This window comes from Simochromis diagramma, unplaced genomic scaffold, assembly GCF_900408965.1.
Source record: "Simochromis diagramma unplaced genomic scaffold, fSimDia1.1 OVJJ01000483.1, whole genome shotgun sequence".
Lineage (NCBI taxonomy): Eukaryota > Metazoa > Chordata > Actinopteri > Cichliformes > Cichlidae > Simochromis > Simochromis diagramma.
The window spans coordinates 5,537,174-5,555,857 of NW_024386835.1; the positions used below are offsets into that span (position 1 = coordinate 5,537,174).

General features: G+C 40.8%; 1 protein-coding gene and 1 non-coding gene across 6 annotated transcripts in view; one reads left to right on the forward strand and one right to left on the reverse strand.

The window, feature by feature from the left end:
* Window positions 1–1,729: 1,729 nt before the first annotated feature.
* trnaq-uug lies at window positions 1,730–1,801 on the forward strand. The gene has a single exon. It is a non-coding gene; the product is annotated as a tRNA-Gln (tRNA).
* Window positions 1,802–2,019: 218 nt separating this feature from the next.
* The window catches only part of LOC120731771 (tensin-2-like), a 32,602-nt gene continuing 15,937 nt past the window's right edge, over window positions 2,020–18,684 (reverse strand). For 4 of the 5 annotated variants that reach the window (XM_040028992.1, XM_040028989.1, XM_040028993.1 and 1 more), the window contains 24 exons: window positions 14,904–14,936; window positions 14,757–14,806; window positions 14,411–14,594; window positions 14,241–14,291; window positions 13,946–14,068; window positions 13,782–13,846; window positions 13,455–13,538; window positions 13,223–13,335; window positions 12,990–13,050; window positions 12,648–12,723; window positions 12,083–12,212; window positions 10,061–10,126; window positions 9,662–9,778; window positions 7,596–8,984; window positions 7,333–7,483; window positions 6,373–7,235; window positions 6,105–6,236; window positions 4,762–4,854; window positions 4,489–4,566; window positions 4,298–4,375; window positions 4,038–4,206; window positions 3,807–3,875; window positions 3,504–3,533; window positions 2,020–3,315 (listed from right to left, as the gene is read on the reverse strand). In XM_040028992.1, coding sequence (XP_039884926.1) covers window positions 3,171–3,315; window positions 3,504–3,533; window positions 3,807–3,875; window positions 4,038–4,206; window positions 4,298–4,375; window positions 4,489–4,566; window positions 4,762–4,854; window positions 6,105–6,236; window positions 6,373–7,235; window positions 7,333–7,483; window positions 7,596–8,984; window positions 9,662–9,778; window positions 10,061–10,126; window positions 12,083–12,212; window positions 12,648–12,723; window positions 12,990–13,050; window positions 13,223–13,335; window positions 13,455–13,538; window positions 13,782–13,846; window positions 13,946–14,068; window positions 14,241–14,291; window positions 14,411–14,594; window positions 14,757–14,806; window positions 14,904–14,936 — 4,350 coding nt within the window. In that variant the 3' untranslated portion in view covers window positions 2,020–3,170. The remainder of the gene's footprint in view (window positions 3,316–3,503; window positions 3,534–3,806; window positions 3,876–4,037; window positions 4,207–4,297; window positions 4,376–4,488; window positions 4,567–4,761; window positions 4,855–6,104; window positions 6,237–6,372; window positions 7,236–7,332; window positions 7,484–7,595; window positions 8,985–9,661; window positions 9,779–10,060; window positions 10,127–12,082; window positions 12,213–12,647; window positions 12,724–12,989; window positions 13,051–13,222; window positions 13,336–13,454; window positions 13,539–13,781; window positions 13,847–13,945; window positions 14,069–14,240; window positions 14,292–14,410; window positions 14,595–14,756; window positions 14,807–14,903; window positions 14,937–18,684) is intronic. The other variant, XM_040028991.1, reaches the window with a different exon arrangement.

The window sequence follows — 18,684 nt, forward strand, 5'->3', positions numbered from 1 at the left end:
GTTCTCAACTTTGCTTTCTTCTTCTTCTTCGTCTTCTTCTGTTTTTTTTTTTTTTTTTTAATTTAAAATCGCTGCTAGAATTTAATTTGCAGAGCTAGCAGGTTCAGAACAGTATAACCATCAGTCTGGTAAATTAATAACTGAATATCGCCTTTGCCCATTCCACCTTCAGTACCTGTACTACTATATACTAATTTTAATGTACCTTTGTTTGTATGGTCTGTTGAAGTCAACAAAACAAATGCAGTTCTTATTATATGTGACTTAGACTTTAGTGATCTTTAGTCTGCATTCACTCTCTGACTTTATAAATTCCTTTTTCATCTTCATTTTTTAAATGTATTTTATAAATGTATTTTTTTAAATAATTACTCGGGGTTGGGCGTTAGGACATGGAAGCTGTTCCTGGACTTTATAAGCCACGCACACGCAAACACACATTGAAGACAGTTACGTGAGTTGTTACATGATCCGCTTCTTGACTATAAGGGTGCGGCGAGACCAAGCATGTTTTTATTCACAAAAAATCTTAAAGAGAAATCCTGGACTTGTACTGTTTTCCCTTCGGAACCTCGCCAGGAGCAGCAATGTGGAGATCCAGTTGCTTATTAAAGTTCCTCTAGTTCCCTCTTCTGGAAGAAGCAGGAAGGACATGTCTACTCGTCACACGTGGGTCCTTGTGATATAACAAAGCAACAGTACTAATGAGTACTAAAGCCCTCATTGCTTCAGAACAGCATAGAGCTATTCAGCCATAAATCCCTGCGTGCCTGCCAGAAAAATGCATTTTTATGCAGTAGTTGAGCTTATTCCAGCAATCGTAACAAAGAAGCCTTTTGTTGTTTCAAAGAAACGAACGGGGGAAAAATACACAAGCATAAGCAACTTATGGCTCTCAACCCTTTCAGGTGATTTAAAATTTGAATATTGGACAGAGAACCTGCTAAACAACTGGGCTTGAAAAATACATAGGTGTGCGGTTATTAAGTACCCTGGAATACCTGATGTAGTTACTGTGTCGTTATGTTCATTACACAAACCCTTACCTCAGTACACTATGTCCATGGCGCTTCTAGTGTCGATTTGAGTTGATGGCTTGCGACTTATTTTCTTGGATTAATAATTTCAAATGTATGTAATATTTCTCACCTATAATGCTATTGGTTAAAAATAAAGCCTCGCTTTTCACATGCATAAAGCTTCACGGTATATTAGATTATAAATTTAACTGAATCCACACTTAGCACTAATGAAATTGGGGAAACTTTATTTTGAAAACGACGCTTTTATTTTGTCAAGTCGTATCGGATAACGAGTAGCTAGCTAGATTCTAAAGTGATTATCCCGTACGATATAGGATTGTATTGATTTTATCAAACATGTCGGTTAGGCAGACGTGGTGGACAGTTTGCATTTTTACATTGATGCTTCGAATATAACGAATTAGCTTTTGTTTCTTATTCCGACACGGTCAAGTCTCTGAAGCTATGATTGTTAGCTTGGTTAGCTTTATATATACGTATATATGTGTGTAACCAGCAGTGTCCGAACACCAGATAGATGCAGCGAAAAGCCCAACGTTAGGTAAGATATAACCGGAGAATTAATGTGTTTAATCCTAAACGACAGGTTAACAGCGTAATTATTACCAGTGCTGACATTGGAGGAGAGTATGATGAAACATATATACGTGTACTTGAAGCCGTATGTGCGCAGCGTTAACGTAACCGGTCCCATGGTGTAATGGTTAGCACTCTGGACTTTGAATCCAGCGATCCGAGTTCAAATCTCGGTGGGACCTCGTCCTTTTAATCGATGCGTTGTGATTCCTGTCGTGCCTAAATTATGCGTTCAAAGGCTGAGATGTACCAAATCAAACCGGCAGCCAGATGTTAGCAATTAGAACGTCACAACTAAGCTATCACCTGTTCTTTGTAAGTAACACAGAGAAGATGATCCTTTAAACTGAAATTGTCTCAAGATGTGCGTAACTTATAACTTTAATTATGAAGACACTACTTGGTTTCAGAACACTTGCTTTAATGTTCTTGTCAAATATGACACACATCATTCTTTTCACCACCTCAGACACCTAAAATATATTACTTCTTGTACATAAAAATCCAATATGAAAAATAATAATTGTGCTGAAGTCACCTAGATACTGTTTCAGTGTACAGAAAAAACACAAATTGCAAAATGAAAAATATATTTCAAAAAAGAAAAAACAACAGTTCAAAATATCACAATAGTCTTTGGTTTTAAGTGAAACAGTTCACTCATGAAATGATTATTAACTAAAAACTTCTCTATGCGCTTTTATTATGACATTACCAACATAAGAAAAGTTGTTCATATTCATGTAATGCTTATGACCTCTTAACTTACTGCATGTTTGTTAAAATCTATTTTAAGATTATATTTTACATTACAAAATTTTTTGCTAGATAGTCTGCATTTTAAATTCTGGTTAACATAATGCTCTATTGTAGTTAGACCTTTATTAGTATTCATGCTGTGAGGACAAAACTGATAATGTTTCACATTTATATGTAATGAGTGAGTTAAACTGCAGCCACACCTTTGCCTTAGATCATCAGAATACACACTTTCATGAATTCACTTGCTTTACTCTTTCCAGTGTTTCATAAGTGCAACTATACCAGTTTACCCTTGAACACATGACTCTTACTTCCTGCCACATTCTGAGCCCTTTTTCTTCAGCTTTTGATACTGATGTATGGAAAATGTTAGGAAAATAACATGGATGCTTGCTCATGCAGTTTCAAAAGTTTGTTCATCATGTGAACACTTTGAAAAATGATAACATAAATGATTTTTAACAACAATAATAAAAATAAAAGATACAAACACAAAACAAATTAAATCTCTTTTTCATTCTTATTCAGCAAATATCACCAAGTTCCGGTCAATCATTGGCTATTCCTCTAAATAATACTTTGACCTACAGAGCAGTGATTTGTCAGAATTAGATTCTCTTATAAAAACAGTCATACAGCCAAGCACAGTGATGCAAATTGTATAAACGCAAACAAAAATGGTATATACACACACTTCATGAGAAAATATGTCAAAAACCATTTTAATGTCTTCCCCAGATCCCTAACAGTCCAGAGAGGTTTTTTTTCCCAAAAAATTCTCAGTTTTTCTCATCTCCGTAGCTGTGGTCCCAGCATGACTTTGTTGATAAAGTTGACGATTGCTACAGCTGGTTGCTCGGGGTCCATCTCTGCAAACAGGTGACACACATTCTCTGTAGCAGTGCCTGTCCGTCTCGCCACAAAGCCAAACATCCTGCACCAGAGGGCAGACACAAGAGGTCAAAAGAAAAAGCAAACCCCATTTAACACTGAGGGAAAGTCAATTTTCTTTTGAAAAGCGAGTAGCAAATCCAATGGTGATCAATTGCCATGCAAAGAAGCACATAGTGCCAGCTGGTATTGTCACTGATAAGGGAAAAACACTGCCACACAAGCACTTACTTGCTTGACGTGCTATCAGAATTAGTCCACCTGAAGCACGGGTACACAAATAGAGACAAAGTGACAAGGACACAGAGACTGTTTTACTAGGGAAAAGAGTAGCAATATACATCCATTTCTCACATAAAAAAGCGAATATGCAACTCACAAAGAGAACTTATATTAGAAAAATATAAGTCATTACAGCAGCGACAAACACACGTCTGTTCCCACCTTTACTAAAGATAATCAACAGTGACATAGAAACAAGGGTAGTTTTTTATTAACATGGATAAAACTGGTTTTAGTTTATCAGCGACCCACCTCTGATCATGAGGATCAAGACTGCTAAAGGTGATACTGTTGATTGGGTAGTGTCTCCTAAAAAATAGCCTGTGTAAACATACATAACATTAAGTCTGGCATGAAAGAAAGACTTAATACTTCCTATGATTGTTTAATACAATAACAAATACCACAAAATTTACAAATAATACTCATTAAATGAAACTGACGCTCTTCCTAATATGTAACATTGTAGTGATTCATAAGTACCTTCTTTTGCTGTCGGTTAGTGTGATACCCTGAGAGGACACTTTGAAGTGGACCATGGTTGCCACTGGGCGTGGATTCAGAGACAAAGTGAACTTCGTTGCCTTAGAAACTGCTTCGGGCCCAGTTAACGACTCTGTTTCCACAGAGTTCAGGTAGAGGACGTTGCACGCTGGTTCATTAGGGAAATGACAAAGATTATTATTATTATTAATATTATTCTTACAGGTCAACGTTGTGAAAATATGGAGCTTGAGAAGTACCTGCTCCTTGTTTGAGGAGCTCAGCTGCAGTGCTGGTATTTGTTGCACTCTGCATTTCCTGAAGCTCCCCAACCAGATCTGAAACATGATGGATTTCATTTAAGGCTGTAAAATGCCTCCTATTCATAGAGGAGCATTTAACTGTTCTCTCATAATAGATTTAGTTTGACATCTATTTAAAAAATTAATACCTTTTTCTGGGATGTGAAGAGGACATGGCAAAGAGATGGGAGTAATTGAATGCTGGTACACCAAGGCGGATAAACTTCCTGAGACAAAAAAAAAAAAAAAAAAGGTTAGAAGATTGCAAATGTGACAGATTAGAAGGGATTAAAACACAGGAAATTGAGGCTTGGAATGTAGTAAATATTCAAAAACTGTATGTAGATTAAAATGCTAAGTTTCTCACACAACACTGAAAATGTGAAATAAATGGCAGCATTTGCATCTACAGTGTAACTAACCAAAGTAGGACTCATTCTGACAGCCCTTGATCTTCACTCCTCGCGGCCCAGACTCAATCAGGAAGTGTCTCACCAGCTGTTCCAGAGGATCCCCTGGGAGACAGGAGATTGAAAAGGAAGGAAGGATGAAAAAGGGCTTGTTTTGCTGCCAAAAATCTTCTATAAACATAAACGAAAATACAGCATAATGTAGCTGATATCTTTTATTCTGACCATATTATATTTATTATGTTCACCATGAACCATTTTAATACATTAACACACTGTATCACCATCACAAAATAATTTATTTGGCGTTTTTCAAAATGCAGCCATCAGTGTGTCTTTAGATGCTTTGGTAAATGTCCATTTTATTTCTTTATTTCTTTCTGTGTTCCAGTTTGCATGCTTTATGGGCCCTTTATACCAGCCGTTTTCAACCTCACAAACAGCACTGCATAGCAAAAGTGCCATACATTCTTTGGCGCAAGTGGTCATTTCGGCTGATTATGCACCTCTCAACTTTTGTAACTTCACCCAGGATCTGATTTATTTATTTATTACCAACAGTTTAACTATATATCAGTGCAGAAAATCATAGATTCACTCATAATACAAAAGGAGACATTGCAACACTGGTTTTGACTTCCTCTGATTTGGAGGTTTTGTCTCAGTGGCGACACCTATTGTTCAGGAGAATACTACAGTGACAAGTTGTGCCCTAGAGAACAGTAATTGAGCCCTTGGCAACCATTGGCCTCTAGGGAAAAACATGTATTCACTAACAAGTTGCCAAGTTGGTGGCTGGAGGAATTGAGGCACAGAGGTGTACAGTGCTGTACTGAAAACGTCCGGACATCTGTAGCTTGAATGGAAGACGCTGAAATGTGTGCAAACACTTGCCAACTGTTTGCTGCAAACCAGACACATAAACTGTCAGCCTTCAGAGTAAACATTGTGCTTTCTGAAATGTATGGGTTGCAGTGGTAAGGCACAATTTTACTTTGAATGCAGAGGTTCTCTGTTTCCAGTTTGTGTTGCACTCATTCAAGTTTCACTGTCTCTTGTCGAGTAGTCATTGAGTGATTGCAGACAAGTTGATACCTTCCATGCAAACTACTGTGTGCAGCAAACATTATTGTTTGCAGTTATTGCCTTGGTTACTAGCAGATTGCTGCTAACAAAGAGGTTTTAGCTGCAGCAACGAATTTCACCCAGCAGCAGCCAGCAACCTCCAGGAACTGCTTGTCAAATTGTTGGGCAATACACCGGTTCACTAGTGAGAGGTTGCCTGGGGGTCGCCGATCAGTCTCTAAGCCTGTGTGACTGAGGCATTATAAACAAGCTAAACTTATGATAGATACCTTTGCTCCAAGAGAAGTTGGCATTAGGAGGAGGGGTAGCCACCTTGAGGGCCAGGCCATAGGCACCCTGGAAGGAATTGCTATCTCTGATGAGGAAACTTCCTGGCTCCTTGTCCTTCAGCACAGCTATGGCTATGGTAGAAACATTAGAGCTATGATGTAATGGCCCAAAACAGACACACTGACCATAATACGAGTTAAATACGAACCATCCTGATGTATTAAGTGTTCCTGATACTACCAATTCATGTTTCATTAAAGCTCTCACCTTGGTCTCTGGTGATGCCTGGTTTGTACCAGTACTTGGAGCTGTCCTGGACAAACTTAGCATTGACCCTGATGTCTGGCTCCTCCCGGCAGCTGTGCTGTACAGACCCCCTCCTCTGCTCTCCAACAGCAGGGGAGAAAGTAACATGATGTGTGGGGGAAGGCGCTGAGGAAGCCCGAATTAGAGAGTTGTGTCCATTTAGGGATCCTGCTGTTGTGGAAAAGCGTTTCTTCTCTGGGAGCGGTGGCTGGATGGTGGGGATAGTGACTGCAGTGTACCCAGTGTATGGAACATGGGGGACATTTAGTAATGAGTAGTAATAGGATGCTGAGGGAAAGTTTGGTGTATGGTATCCATCGGGAACAGGTGAAGGCGGTTTGGTGTCAGCTGAGCTGTCTCTGTCTGGAGTCAAGCTTTGTCCTGCTGTGTCTGTAGCAGATGAGGAGCGCAGAGGAGAAGACTGTAGCTCCAGGGAACCAATAGGAGAATTTGGGAAAGTGGTGGAAGGGCTAGAACTTAAACTAGTTGCTGGATTTATGGATACGCCTCTGCTGCTGTCTGATGGGCTATCATTAGGGAGGGCAGAACCATTGAGTTGCACTTGAACTGGGGTGATAATGACAGTTGCATAGCTTGAAGCATGTGATGTGTTAGATCCATGTGCATGTCCCGTTACCTTGACTGCTCCAAGCTTACCATCAGGACTGCTACTTTCAGAAGACTCACCTGATGTTTGCACGGGGTTGACAGGTATGATTGAACCTTGAGTTTGTGTTTCTGTTGGCTTCACATTTTTGTTACTTGCGCTGGACTCTTGAGGTGTTGATGTGTCTTGGCTTTGAGAAGGACTGTCGACATTTACACTAATGAAAAGACCACATATGATAATTTTCTTCATATCTTTATATGTAGCTGTATTTTCCAGAATTGTGAGATCTCAGAAAGCAAAGTTTCACTCACCTGTCTTCTGTGTGTGTGGGGCTGCTGCTACCAATCAGTGTGTAGTCATGGTCAGAGTCTGGTCCAGGGGTGCTTGATTGTCCATTAGAATCAGACTTAGTTTCTGAATGTTGGGATATCTCATCTTCTGCGTCTGTCTTGGCCTTTTCAACTTTGATAAGAGAGATTAAAATATATGAGATGAAAGTATAACATAAGAGAGTGATGATGATAAAAGAAGGGAAAAAAGCATGTTAACCCATCCACTTAGTCCTTTCCTCTACCTTTGCGATGCTCATTGTGCATTTGGTCTCTGGATCCCAGTGGGGTTTCGGGCAGCTTTCCTTTTGCAGGTGATGGGCTATTAGCAAGAAGAGGGGAGGCTGATCCAGAGTGATATCCTGAGGCATAACCTCGACTCTCATGGCTTTCAGCTGGAGATGACTCATAAGGTGAGCAGGGGCAGGAGTGGCGTGGCTGTAAGGGCGTGTGGTATCCACTGCTGGCTCCATCCCGTATATCTATTAGTGACTGGGGGATTGGGTAGTTCTGGTGAGGTGCAACAACAAATCTAGGGTGCTCTAGATTTGGACCTCGGTCCAGAGAGGGTTGGTAGAGATGAAATACAGGCGTATTGGATTTGCACTGCCAAAATTCTGCCTCTCTTGCTATGTCCCATGGATTTTCAGTTTCCCATTGTGGAGGTACACCTGTTCCTTGAGACCAGTGTATTGTTTCTGATTGGTCTGGGTAAGCTGAGTGTATTGTTTTAAGTGAGGCTGATTGATGTTCACGTCTGCAGGAGCAGTCTTGCCAGGGACAACCAGAGGACTGTGCAGGAGAGCCAAAGAACATCTCTCTGTAAGGGCTTGATGGCTGCGGCTGGTTGGATAGATGAGACCCTGGGACGTGGCTGGAATAATGAAGAAGGTGACACTCGTCCCCAGTGCAGAGTCTATTTGAAGCTGGCAGGGTGTGGCTGTGTGGGTGGGCATGATCACGAGTGGAATAAGGGTAACATGGCCTATGGACAAAAGGTAGAGGTAGAGGGGGAGTTGAACGTTCCCATGGCAACTCTGGTAGAGGATGGACACTGTGGCGATGACAGAGCTCCATATGAGCTGAATGAGGATGAGGGGACACTGATTTGGATGGTAAAACTGGCAGAGTTTGACTTTTTGGATGATTTTTAATGCTTTTGCAACGTCCAAGACAGTGACTGTTGGGAAGACAGGGCTCTCTGTCCCTCTCCAACCCCATGTCACCACACTTTATACTTGCTTGTCCGCAACACAAGTGCTCTCGTCTCAGCCCTCCAGGACCCAATGGGTCTGTATCATCTAATATAGCTGTTTCTCTGTCCCTTTCTTTTCCTCTTGTCTTCTCTTTTGTTTCATCTTCCCTATTGCTTCTCCTCAATGGATAGTCAATATTATCTCTTTCATTAATGGATAGAGCGGTGTCAGCCAGGTGATCAGAGGGGACTGAGGAGTAGCTGGAATTTGAGGTGTAGGTGAGAGTCTTGGATTGGGTGGAAGTTTGAGTCTTCACTGTTGGGCTGGTAGTGAGGCAGCCATTGGTTGATGCTGGTGAGGCAGTTGCTCCTGGTCCACGTCGCTTCCTCACTTGGGCGTATAAGCTTCCATCCAGCGGTCCCCTTGTATGAAAGATATCTAATAAAAACAAGATGGAAATCTGATTCCTCCTTCTTTATCTAAAGCCCATAGTCAAAATATGAAGAAAGCTCACCTTCTTTCTATTCTAATGTTTCTTTCAGGACACAAGAAAAAGAATCCAGTCATTAGCAGGTCTAAAAAATAGGTAACTACAACCTCAGATGAACTACAGAATATGACATACTACACTGGGTCATTATTTATCCGACTAATACTGAGCTAAAATGAAGAAACAGTGTGTCAAAAAATAAGTATATTACTGTTTCTAGAGAAATTAAGGGGAAAATTAGTCCAAACCTCAATCCAGTTGAAATGCTGTGGTGAGAACTTAAGAGAGTTGTGCATAAATGAATGTCTGCAAACGTCAACGAACTGAAGCAATGCTGTAAAAAAGAGTGAGTCAAAATTCCTCCACAACTATGTGACAGACTGATAAAGTCATACCAAAGATGATTACTGCATACTATCACTGCTAATTGTGGTTCTACAAGCTACTGAATCATGGAGTGTACTTAGTGTTTCATTGGACTGCGTCTGCAGTTGATCTGAGGTTGTATTTATCTCATTTTAAGCCCTGGTAAGGACTAGATGATTTTTTATTAAATAAAACAGAAGACTTAACAGAATTTGACCATGGCTGTAGATCTTCGATGTATATGTAAAGCATTTCTTACTTTCCATGCTGTCTTCATGATGCAGATTGAAATTCTCATAGGAGTCCCATCTGACAACAGGATCCGAGGTGTTATATTCCACTTTGATGGAGGTGTCATTCTGGTGGTATTCTTGACCTCAAACACAACGTTTTTATTTGAAACATATTTACACATAGCTCATTACTAATATATTAGATTTTATTAGTATTTATGAGTGGTGTCCTGTATGTGTATTGTTTTTACTTTATATAGCTATTGTATTAAGCCTGCTGGTATAGCAGAAGCTAAAATCAAGGAGTTTCATGCCGTAGAATAGAAGCATAAAGTGTTGAACTTAATTTAAAATGAGAAAGAAGAGACTGGGTGCAAGGAATGCATGAAATGATTCAAAGATATGCAGGTAACAGTGATATTTACCTTTTATTTTTTCTGGTCCATTAGCGAAGATAAACTCCACTGTAGCATCAGGGGGGAACCTGTCATCTACAGAAAGGCAAACATAAAGGAGTGACTAAAATATCCAGACCGTAACTACAGAGAGACACCAAAACAAAGTAAATAAATAAAGATACTTGCTTTTACTCTCAGCATAATGGAAATAAATAGGCCAAAAAAGGAAACAGAGCACGGCGCATCATAGAAGTCTATCTAAAATTAGCTTGTTTTTTAGTTTCATACATAAGTGTGGATTTAATATTAGTTGTATATTTTATGCATGAGTCAGCATGTAGCACTTAGAGGTACTGTCCTTAGACTGCTGCTTAGTGAACCACGTTAAACCATTTCTGTTTCATCTAAGCTGACGCTGTCCTTTGCTATTTGTCTCTGAAGACAAACAAAACAATGGTCTGAGGAATAAGTGGGTCTTGAATAATACAGTCATGTAAACAATTTCAAGTTTGCAGCAGAATTATACAGCAGAAAGTTTCCTTTTTGTAGTATTTTATGCTGTGAGGCAGAGTCTAAACAACCATGCTGCAGTTATTTAGAGTACTAACAGTACTAACTCCCCTTGAAGATGGGGTGGAGCCAAGGGATAGCAAAGGGCGGCAACAATGACACAGACTAAAGTTTTACAACCACACACAGCAAGTAGACATCAAGTAAGCCTGCTGGGGGTGCTATGCACATAATTACAGGAATAGAGTTACAGACAGTAAATGCTCCTTTTCAGAACCATTGTAGCTAATGTCTTTATATGTGCACATTTCAAAGAGCACAAGTCATTTCAACAGTAATTATGTTATGAGCTTTACTAACAGTTACAGAAGAAAAAGTTTGGCTAATGCTCCGGTTTTAAAAGAAAATTCAATTAAGAGTTACATAAAAAGCTTATGATTGCTCAAAAAAGTTGAGAAACACTTTGAAAATAAATCAGATCTCAACAGGGAAAAAAATCATGCTGGATATCTGTCCTGATATGACTGGGTAATGTGAAAGAAAGGATGCCACATCGTTGGATGGGAAGAAAATTATCACCATGTCAAAGACACCTCAAAAATCAAAGTGAAAAAAATTATGATGCAGCAGGCTAGTCCAATTTGTAGAAATTTCGTTGCAGCAAGTCAAAATTGTAGTCAGTAGTTTGTATGAAGCTGGGCATTGTCGTGCACCAGGAGGAACCCAGGACCCAGTGCACCAGCTTAGGGTCTGATAGTGGGTCTAAGGATAACATCCCGATACATAATAGCAGTCAGGTTGCTGTTGCCTAACCTGTAGAGGTGTGTGAGTCCCTTGATGGATATGCCTCCCCAGACCATCATTGACCCACCATCAAACTGGCCATTTTGAACAATGTTACAGCCAGCATAAAGTTCTCCATGGCTTATCTGGGCTTTTTCACATCTGTCACATGGGCTCAGAGTAAACCTGCTCCCATCATCTCAAATGCCAGTGAGGCTCCAAGATGCCAGGCAGTGAGCACAGGGCCACTAGAGGACGTCAGGGCCTCAGGCCACCCTCCTGAAGTCTGTTTCTGATTGTTTGGTCAGAGAGATTCACACCAGTGCTCATCCTGTTTCTCTTTGCAGAAAGGAGCAGATACTGGTCCTGCTGATGTGCTAAGCACCTTCTACAGCCCTGTCCAGTTCTCTTAGAGTAACTGCCAGTCTCCAGAAATGTAACTGGCCAAATCAATACTCCAGAAGTTTAACTGACTTAATGCTATACTTTGATTAAAAACACTGTTCTTTTCATTTTTGAGCAGTGTAGACATAAGGAATGATGACATACCTCTACATTGCTGTTATGTCTGGAAAACAAATGCTTAAAGTGAGTTGCAGAAAAAGTGACGTTGTCTGAAACAACTGACTGTAGTTACCAGCATCAGTTTCTATGCCCAATTGTCTGACTCTGTCATTGCTTCAAGCTGGCATTTTTTTTCTTGCCATTCCATGCTCCTCCAAACAACTGACAAACTTTGGACTTGTAATTTTATACCTATGCAGGCTTGGTCGAGTTCACTCTTGCCAAACCACAGCTGGGCTCCATGAACAGTACAGGTGTGGAACTGGACTCTAAAGACCACCTCTCTTTCTGTTGCTCGTCTCCGCCAGTGGTAGCACTTTACCTATGGACAAAGATGCATATAGAAAAGCAGTGTACAACGATAGTCTCAAGATATTGATAGCAGCCCCTTACACTGAGATAAATAAAATGCCTTCTTTTATTCCTGGGCTGCTAAGGACTTGAATATTTTTATCCTCTTGATGGGAGAAAATGAGCATGCAGTCTCGGGAAGATTTAACTCTTAAGTGGTTTAAAAATAATCAAGCACTGTTCAAAAGTAAGGTTACAAAAGTGCATCAGAGTCAGGAGGGCAAAAAGTGTTTTGTGTAGCCGTTTTGTTAAGCGTGGATAAAATCCTGACAACAGGATTTAGCTTAGCAGAAGTGCTGTAGTTATTGCAGTGATGTACTGTATGTATTTGTGGATACGGAGAGGATATAAATCAAAGAAAGGTTGTAAATTACTGACATACAGTTAATCATGTGCTATTTCTCACCATAATGTCCCCCTTCAATAGTAGTGCTGGCTCCATAGTCACGCACAGCTTTCTTGCCCTGGAGCTTTGTGGATCACTAGACACACACACACACACACAGGTACACGCACACAGAGTAGAAAAAATGGACAGTCCATCTTAAAATACATAAAACAAGTCAAAACATGCCACAGTTGGGTAAACACTGGCAAACAGCATAAGCTTTAACATAAGCAGAGTCCCAGCTCCACCTAAACACAGACAGAGTCAACATGTGTGAAAGAGACTGAGGGAAGGAAAGAAGTCTGCCCACAGGAGGTGAGCTGAAAACACACACACACATATAGCTGACCAGTTACTTACTAGACTCCTGAGGTATACACCAGTTGAAGAGACTGGTAGATTTTCAGGAAAGGATAAAAACCTGCAAATACAGAAACAAGTTTAGGGATAATAAAAAGGGTAAGAATTTGCAGACAGAGGCTTTGTTGTTTTCTCCCCCCCCCCCCCCCCCCCCAAACATTGTAAAACACTGACTGTTCCCACTTTCACACTGAAAATTACCATTAAAAAAAAGTGCAGCCTATAAAACTGACCTCCTCCTGCCTGGAAGTTTGGTAGTGAAGGAATGAGGATTTGGTGCAGGAACAAGGGATTGCTGTTCATTTTGATGGTACCTGACAACAAACCACCAAAGTAGTAGATGTATCTGTCAAAGATAGGTGAAGAAATGGTGTGATGACACAGTGACTGAGGTGATAACTGCAACACAACAAGAAAAGATTAATGGCGGGCGGAGGAAATGGATGATATGCAGGGGATTGACACCTCTTCTGAGAGGACTGCAGGGACGAGGAGACTTTATCTTCACAGAACTTCCTCATGGCCAGTGTGGTGAGGGCCTGGTCGGCTCTGTGAACACGGGCAGAAGTGTATTAGTTCATTCATTATTTCTTGAGGTTGATGTTGATGAGGTGTATGCTAAGAGGAAGTCATGAAATCTGTTGGTGGCTTTATCTACAGATTTAAACAAATCCACAAAGATTGTTTTAGTGGCTTTTTTGGACATAAGGGCTCATTTGTGCAAACAGTAGATCCTTACATATGCTGGCATATTGAGGCTAAGAGCAGACTAATAATCAAAATGCAGATTACCCTGCTGATATCTTGCTGTAGTGCATATAGGCTGCCACAATGACCCCTGTTTTTCCTTTGTTCCCCTGTCAAAACAAAAATCAAAGGGATTATCAAATCAGTTTTACTGGTGTTATAACTTTTTAAGCGCTAAGGAATCAGATGAGTATTCAGACTACACTGACTTTGCAGTGGAGGACCACTACATTGTTTGGATCAGAAGTTAGCCACGTCTCCATGGCCTTACAAACAGCACAGATCCTGTCCAGGGGTGGAGCATGAAGATCGGGCCAGGCGTAGTCCTGCACCTGCATCGCAGAGGAAGATATTTCAAATACTAGTGGTTTTATGCTTTGTAAAGTATTTTCATTAACCCTAAATATACATATAAATGTACCCACAGTATATCACATACATTAATCATGCACTTCGGTGATGTCTTAGTAGCCTGAGTTATGTGTCAGATGTGAGTGCCTGTACCTTTGGGTAGAGTCTGGTGATGTCATGTCTCTTCTCTGATAAATTTAGAAGCTGGGGGAAGGCAGAAGAAATTTACAAATCCAAAACGCCAATGCTTGAATCTAATATTAAACATTGTTATGCCTGTTTTGAATTTTATGTTTCTTATTGTTTCAGCCTTTCACACTGACCAGAAACTTATCTTGGTGCTTGGATTTCAGCATGGAGGCCACTTCCTGTAGGTTTCTGCGGTACTGCTGCTCCTCCAGGTCTGGCAGGAAGAAGACTGAGATGATCCTCTCTGTGATGTAGGTGAGGTCAAAGTCGTAGTGGCGCTCCATCACATGCTCCATCACCTGTTCCACACTTTTACTTCTGGACATTGTGAAAATCCATTCTTTTAGTTCAGGCAGAGCAATAATTAATGTCCTCACTGTAGATTTTGCTGTTGTCTGTGTCTGTCTGTTATAAATGCACAAAAATGCCTTTTTTCTTTGGTTTGAATGTGTTTGTGTTTTTGATCAGGCTTTGCGGTACCTTGGTATGGAGCCTCTCTTTTTCTGCGAAGTTGATTTAGTGGAAGTGTGCTGCGAGACAAGCAGAAAAAGATCTCGGTGCTGCACTCACATCATCATAAAAATTTCTCTGTGACAAAAAACATGTGATCCCCCCCCCAGAGCCTACCACTTCTGGTGTTGAGGTGCAGCTGGGAGTCACCTGAAAGGAAAGAAAGCACGTGGTTGTTTCTTTGCAGCTTTAACAGACCCACACATATACATTGGGAGGAAGCAGCTCATGCCAAGTCATGTGTTTGGTTTAATGCTTTTGGTGCAGCTCCAGCAGTACAGATGAGGAGATGGAACGCTGTGGAATGAGGAGAGCTGATGAAGAGGATAGTAAAATTCACTCTCGCTCTCCTCCGTCTCAGAGCAGCTGGTTTCAGGAAGAAGCTGTCGGTCAACAGATGCAGCTGTTGCTTATGATGGACTAGTGATGGATGACACACGTAGAATGATCTATACACTCAGTGGTGCGCACAAGCGTAGATGTTTAGAAACAAACTTCAACAGCTGCTCATGTGTACATGTGTGTAAACAATTGTAAAAAACAAAAACAACAAAAAGCCTGAGGCCAAAGAGTGTTCTGTCAATTCTCATTCATTGCTAAATGGTGTTTATTGTGCTGACCAGGCAGCTGAATAAGCAGCTCAGGCTATTAAGAAGTGCTCAATAAAAATGATTGATTTCACTTTTTCATTCTTTTGGCCTCTTTAGAAAGAAACAGTGATAGATAGACTTGAGGGGGACTCAACATGTGGCATCCAGTCCTTGTAGTGATGAGCCAAAGGTAAGTTGCCAAAACTACAAACACACGTATACAGATGGAGAGAGACAGAGGGAAGCCGAGGTCATTTGAACAGAAGACAGCCACTGCTATGACAGTAAACTTTAACAGGTTCCTGTAGCTTCCTCTGTTCTGGATTATTTGATACTTTTCGGACTCATCTGGAGGTTCTCGTAAAATGTAAAAATGTTTAATGTGGCTGAAATGATAGAAAGTAAGAGGGTAAAGAAAAATGGAAAGAAACGCATGGATAAAAACGAAAAACATTCAGTAATCCAGTGCAACTAAGGGCCCCAGTAGTGCGCTTTGACAGGTGACACCATGTCAGGTTTCAACCTTTGAACTTTCCCACGAGATTGAGCCGCCCTCTGTGGCTGTGTTGGCAAGTGCTGACAGGCCTCAAGCAACAGGTTAACTAGTCAAATGCCAATCACAGTGAAACACAGTGAAAGGAAAACAGGAAAATCTGCGACCATGCAGGATTACATTCACTAGCTCTGTGGTGACATAACAATACATTAAGACTGTGGCTGCTTTGAACACTGTCTTTAGTAACCATCTGCTGTCCAAGCATCTGGTCATTATCAAAATCAGTCTGCAGACCCCATGGCCAGTTGACTGGTTAGCATCTAGCAAACTTTTATTTCCATGGCCTGCGTTGTAGCCAGCAGACAAATTTCTTTTTCCAACAAGGAATCAGTGTGTTTATGAATGCAGATTATTTTTATGCAGATTATTTTTGGATAGGCAAAGGTTTCAGGGTTGCATTTAAGCTATGCAATCCATCTCTCCGTGCAAATTTTATTCCTGCATGCAACCAGAGCCTGCTCTTCATGATAGATCAAACTAAGTACACAAAAACAGAGATTTTCTTGTAAGAAAAACCTCATCCTTTACCAAAAGGTTCTATGTCTTTATGCACAGCATCTGTCAAAGTAAGCCACTAGTACAAGCTGTGTTTCTTATTGAGTACTTAGTAATAGATGGCTTAGTTAGCATTAGCCTGTCTCTTCAGGCTCACTAATGTGTTTGTTGTTTTCATGTTCAGTGTGTGTATCCTTATAGTTGTGCGTGTTAGCTCAGCTTGGTTTTAAATAGACACAATAAATGTTATGTAAAATGCAGCACTGTGATGTGACGATCACCAAATTAAGAGCTGAAGCAGCTGCATCACGATTGCTATTCAGCTTCTCAGAAAGAGACTATATTACACACTGGTGCGCCACCACTCATATGTTGTTGGCTCTTTGCATGCTACAAATAACAAAGGACATATTAAGCCACTGAAGTTCTCTGAAGGTGTCTATGGTATCCAAAACTAGACATCAGCAGCAGATCGTCTGAGCGCTGTATCTTGTTGGCGAGGAGAGGTTGTCAGTCTGACTTATTCCTACTGCTACACTATTGTCAGTGAGTTTTCTGAGAAGTAGAACACAATTTATTTTAAGTCACTTTAAAAGAGCTTTGAAACCAGGAAAATTGGATTAGTTTAGTGTTTTGGCAAGAGGACAGTCGAATTGAGATTTCTACCCAAAATAAAACTTTCAAATTTCACAGTGCACATTTTCTAATACACAAAAAGCAGATTACAAGCAACGTTGCAGTGGTGACAAGTATTACACGCAGAAGGTTTAGGCCTGTGTGACTGGAAAAAAGGGGGACGTAAATGAGCATGCAACCTAGGGAGGAATGAGTAAAAAGGGGAGTGAATGGGAAAGAGCACAATTGCTGCTTCATAAATTAGCTCCTGATGAAATTATAAGAAGGTCGTGTTATGTAACATCATGTACCTCCTATAAAGACAGACAACCAGCATAACAACACTTATTTATTCAGCATAAACGTGGGACGCTTTAGAGTCACTGAGTCCATGAAGTAGTTATAAAACTTATAATAGGAAATGAAAGAATGCAGAGATTCAGCCACAGGGGATAACTCTTTTCTTAACAGGTTTAATAAAGGTTGTTACTGGATAAAGTAGTCAGTTCCTGGAAGGAACAGTGGGAGACAGACATAACACATGCATGTGTACCCATGTATAAACATGAACATGCACACACGCACACAAAGAAGACCAGGGTTTGAACCCAGAGGCATAGAACATAGAAATACAGCAGGAGAAAGACATCAGAGTCAACAGGAAGCAATTTGCAACAGGATGTCAGCGCTGCTCGGCCTAGGTTCACACGTAACGCACACACAAATCACAAATTACACGCAGAGCATACACGTGTCTTTGGTAGCTCTGCCAGCCTCAGGGTCTTCATTAATGCATGTGGACTGTAAGCTGGAGCCACTGGGAAAGGAGCCATCTGGTTCAGTTTGTCTCGTTGATCAGTCAGCAATTACTGAGGTGCCAGTGACAGCACTCGACCCCTCTACACCACCCCCCGCTTCAGGGGACTCGATGACTGTTACTGAACTCATTAGCCGATTGATTTATCAGGTGAAACGTCATTTCATTTTTTTTGTCAATGAGAAATGGCAAACATCCATCCATTTAGTTTCTTTGGTTTATCTTGGTAAAAAAAATGGTAGTGCTGAGCAAAGCAAGCAATTGATAACAAAAAGATGGCCTTTTTGAGATGTTTGCTTCCTTGCTGGCAGCTAGATGCCAATATCGATGCCACTCTTGTGTGCATATAAAATAGGACGCTACAGCTGATAGCTGTCTCACAAGAAAGAGTAAAAATGAGGAAGCACCAAAATCAGTGAAAATCTAGCTCCTGCTGTCTGCTTCCAGTCTAAATCCATCTCAAACAGACAGACGTGTGATAACTCTTGGCAAGAAAGCAAATATTTCCCCCAAAATTATCTTTGAAAAGCTCTTTAATGTTTTCTTTCACAGTGTAGCTTAACAGTAAATAAATAAATAAATCCTTGACTTTTAATCACTGTTTAGATCCACACTCTTTCCAGATGAATGTGCCTGATCCCATCTGCCGGTGGATCACTGACTTCCTGACGGACAGGAAGCAGCATGTGAGGCTGGGAAAGAATGTCTCGGACTCCCGGACCATCAGCACCGGCTCCCCTCAGGGCTGTGTTCTTTCTCCTCTGCTCTTCTCCCTGTATACTACCTGCTGCACCTCCACCCACCAGTCTGTCAAGCTAATCAAGT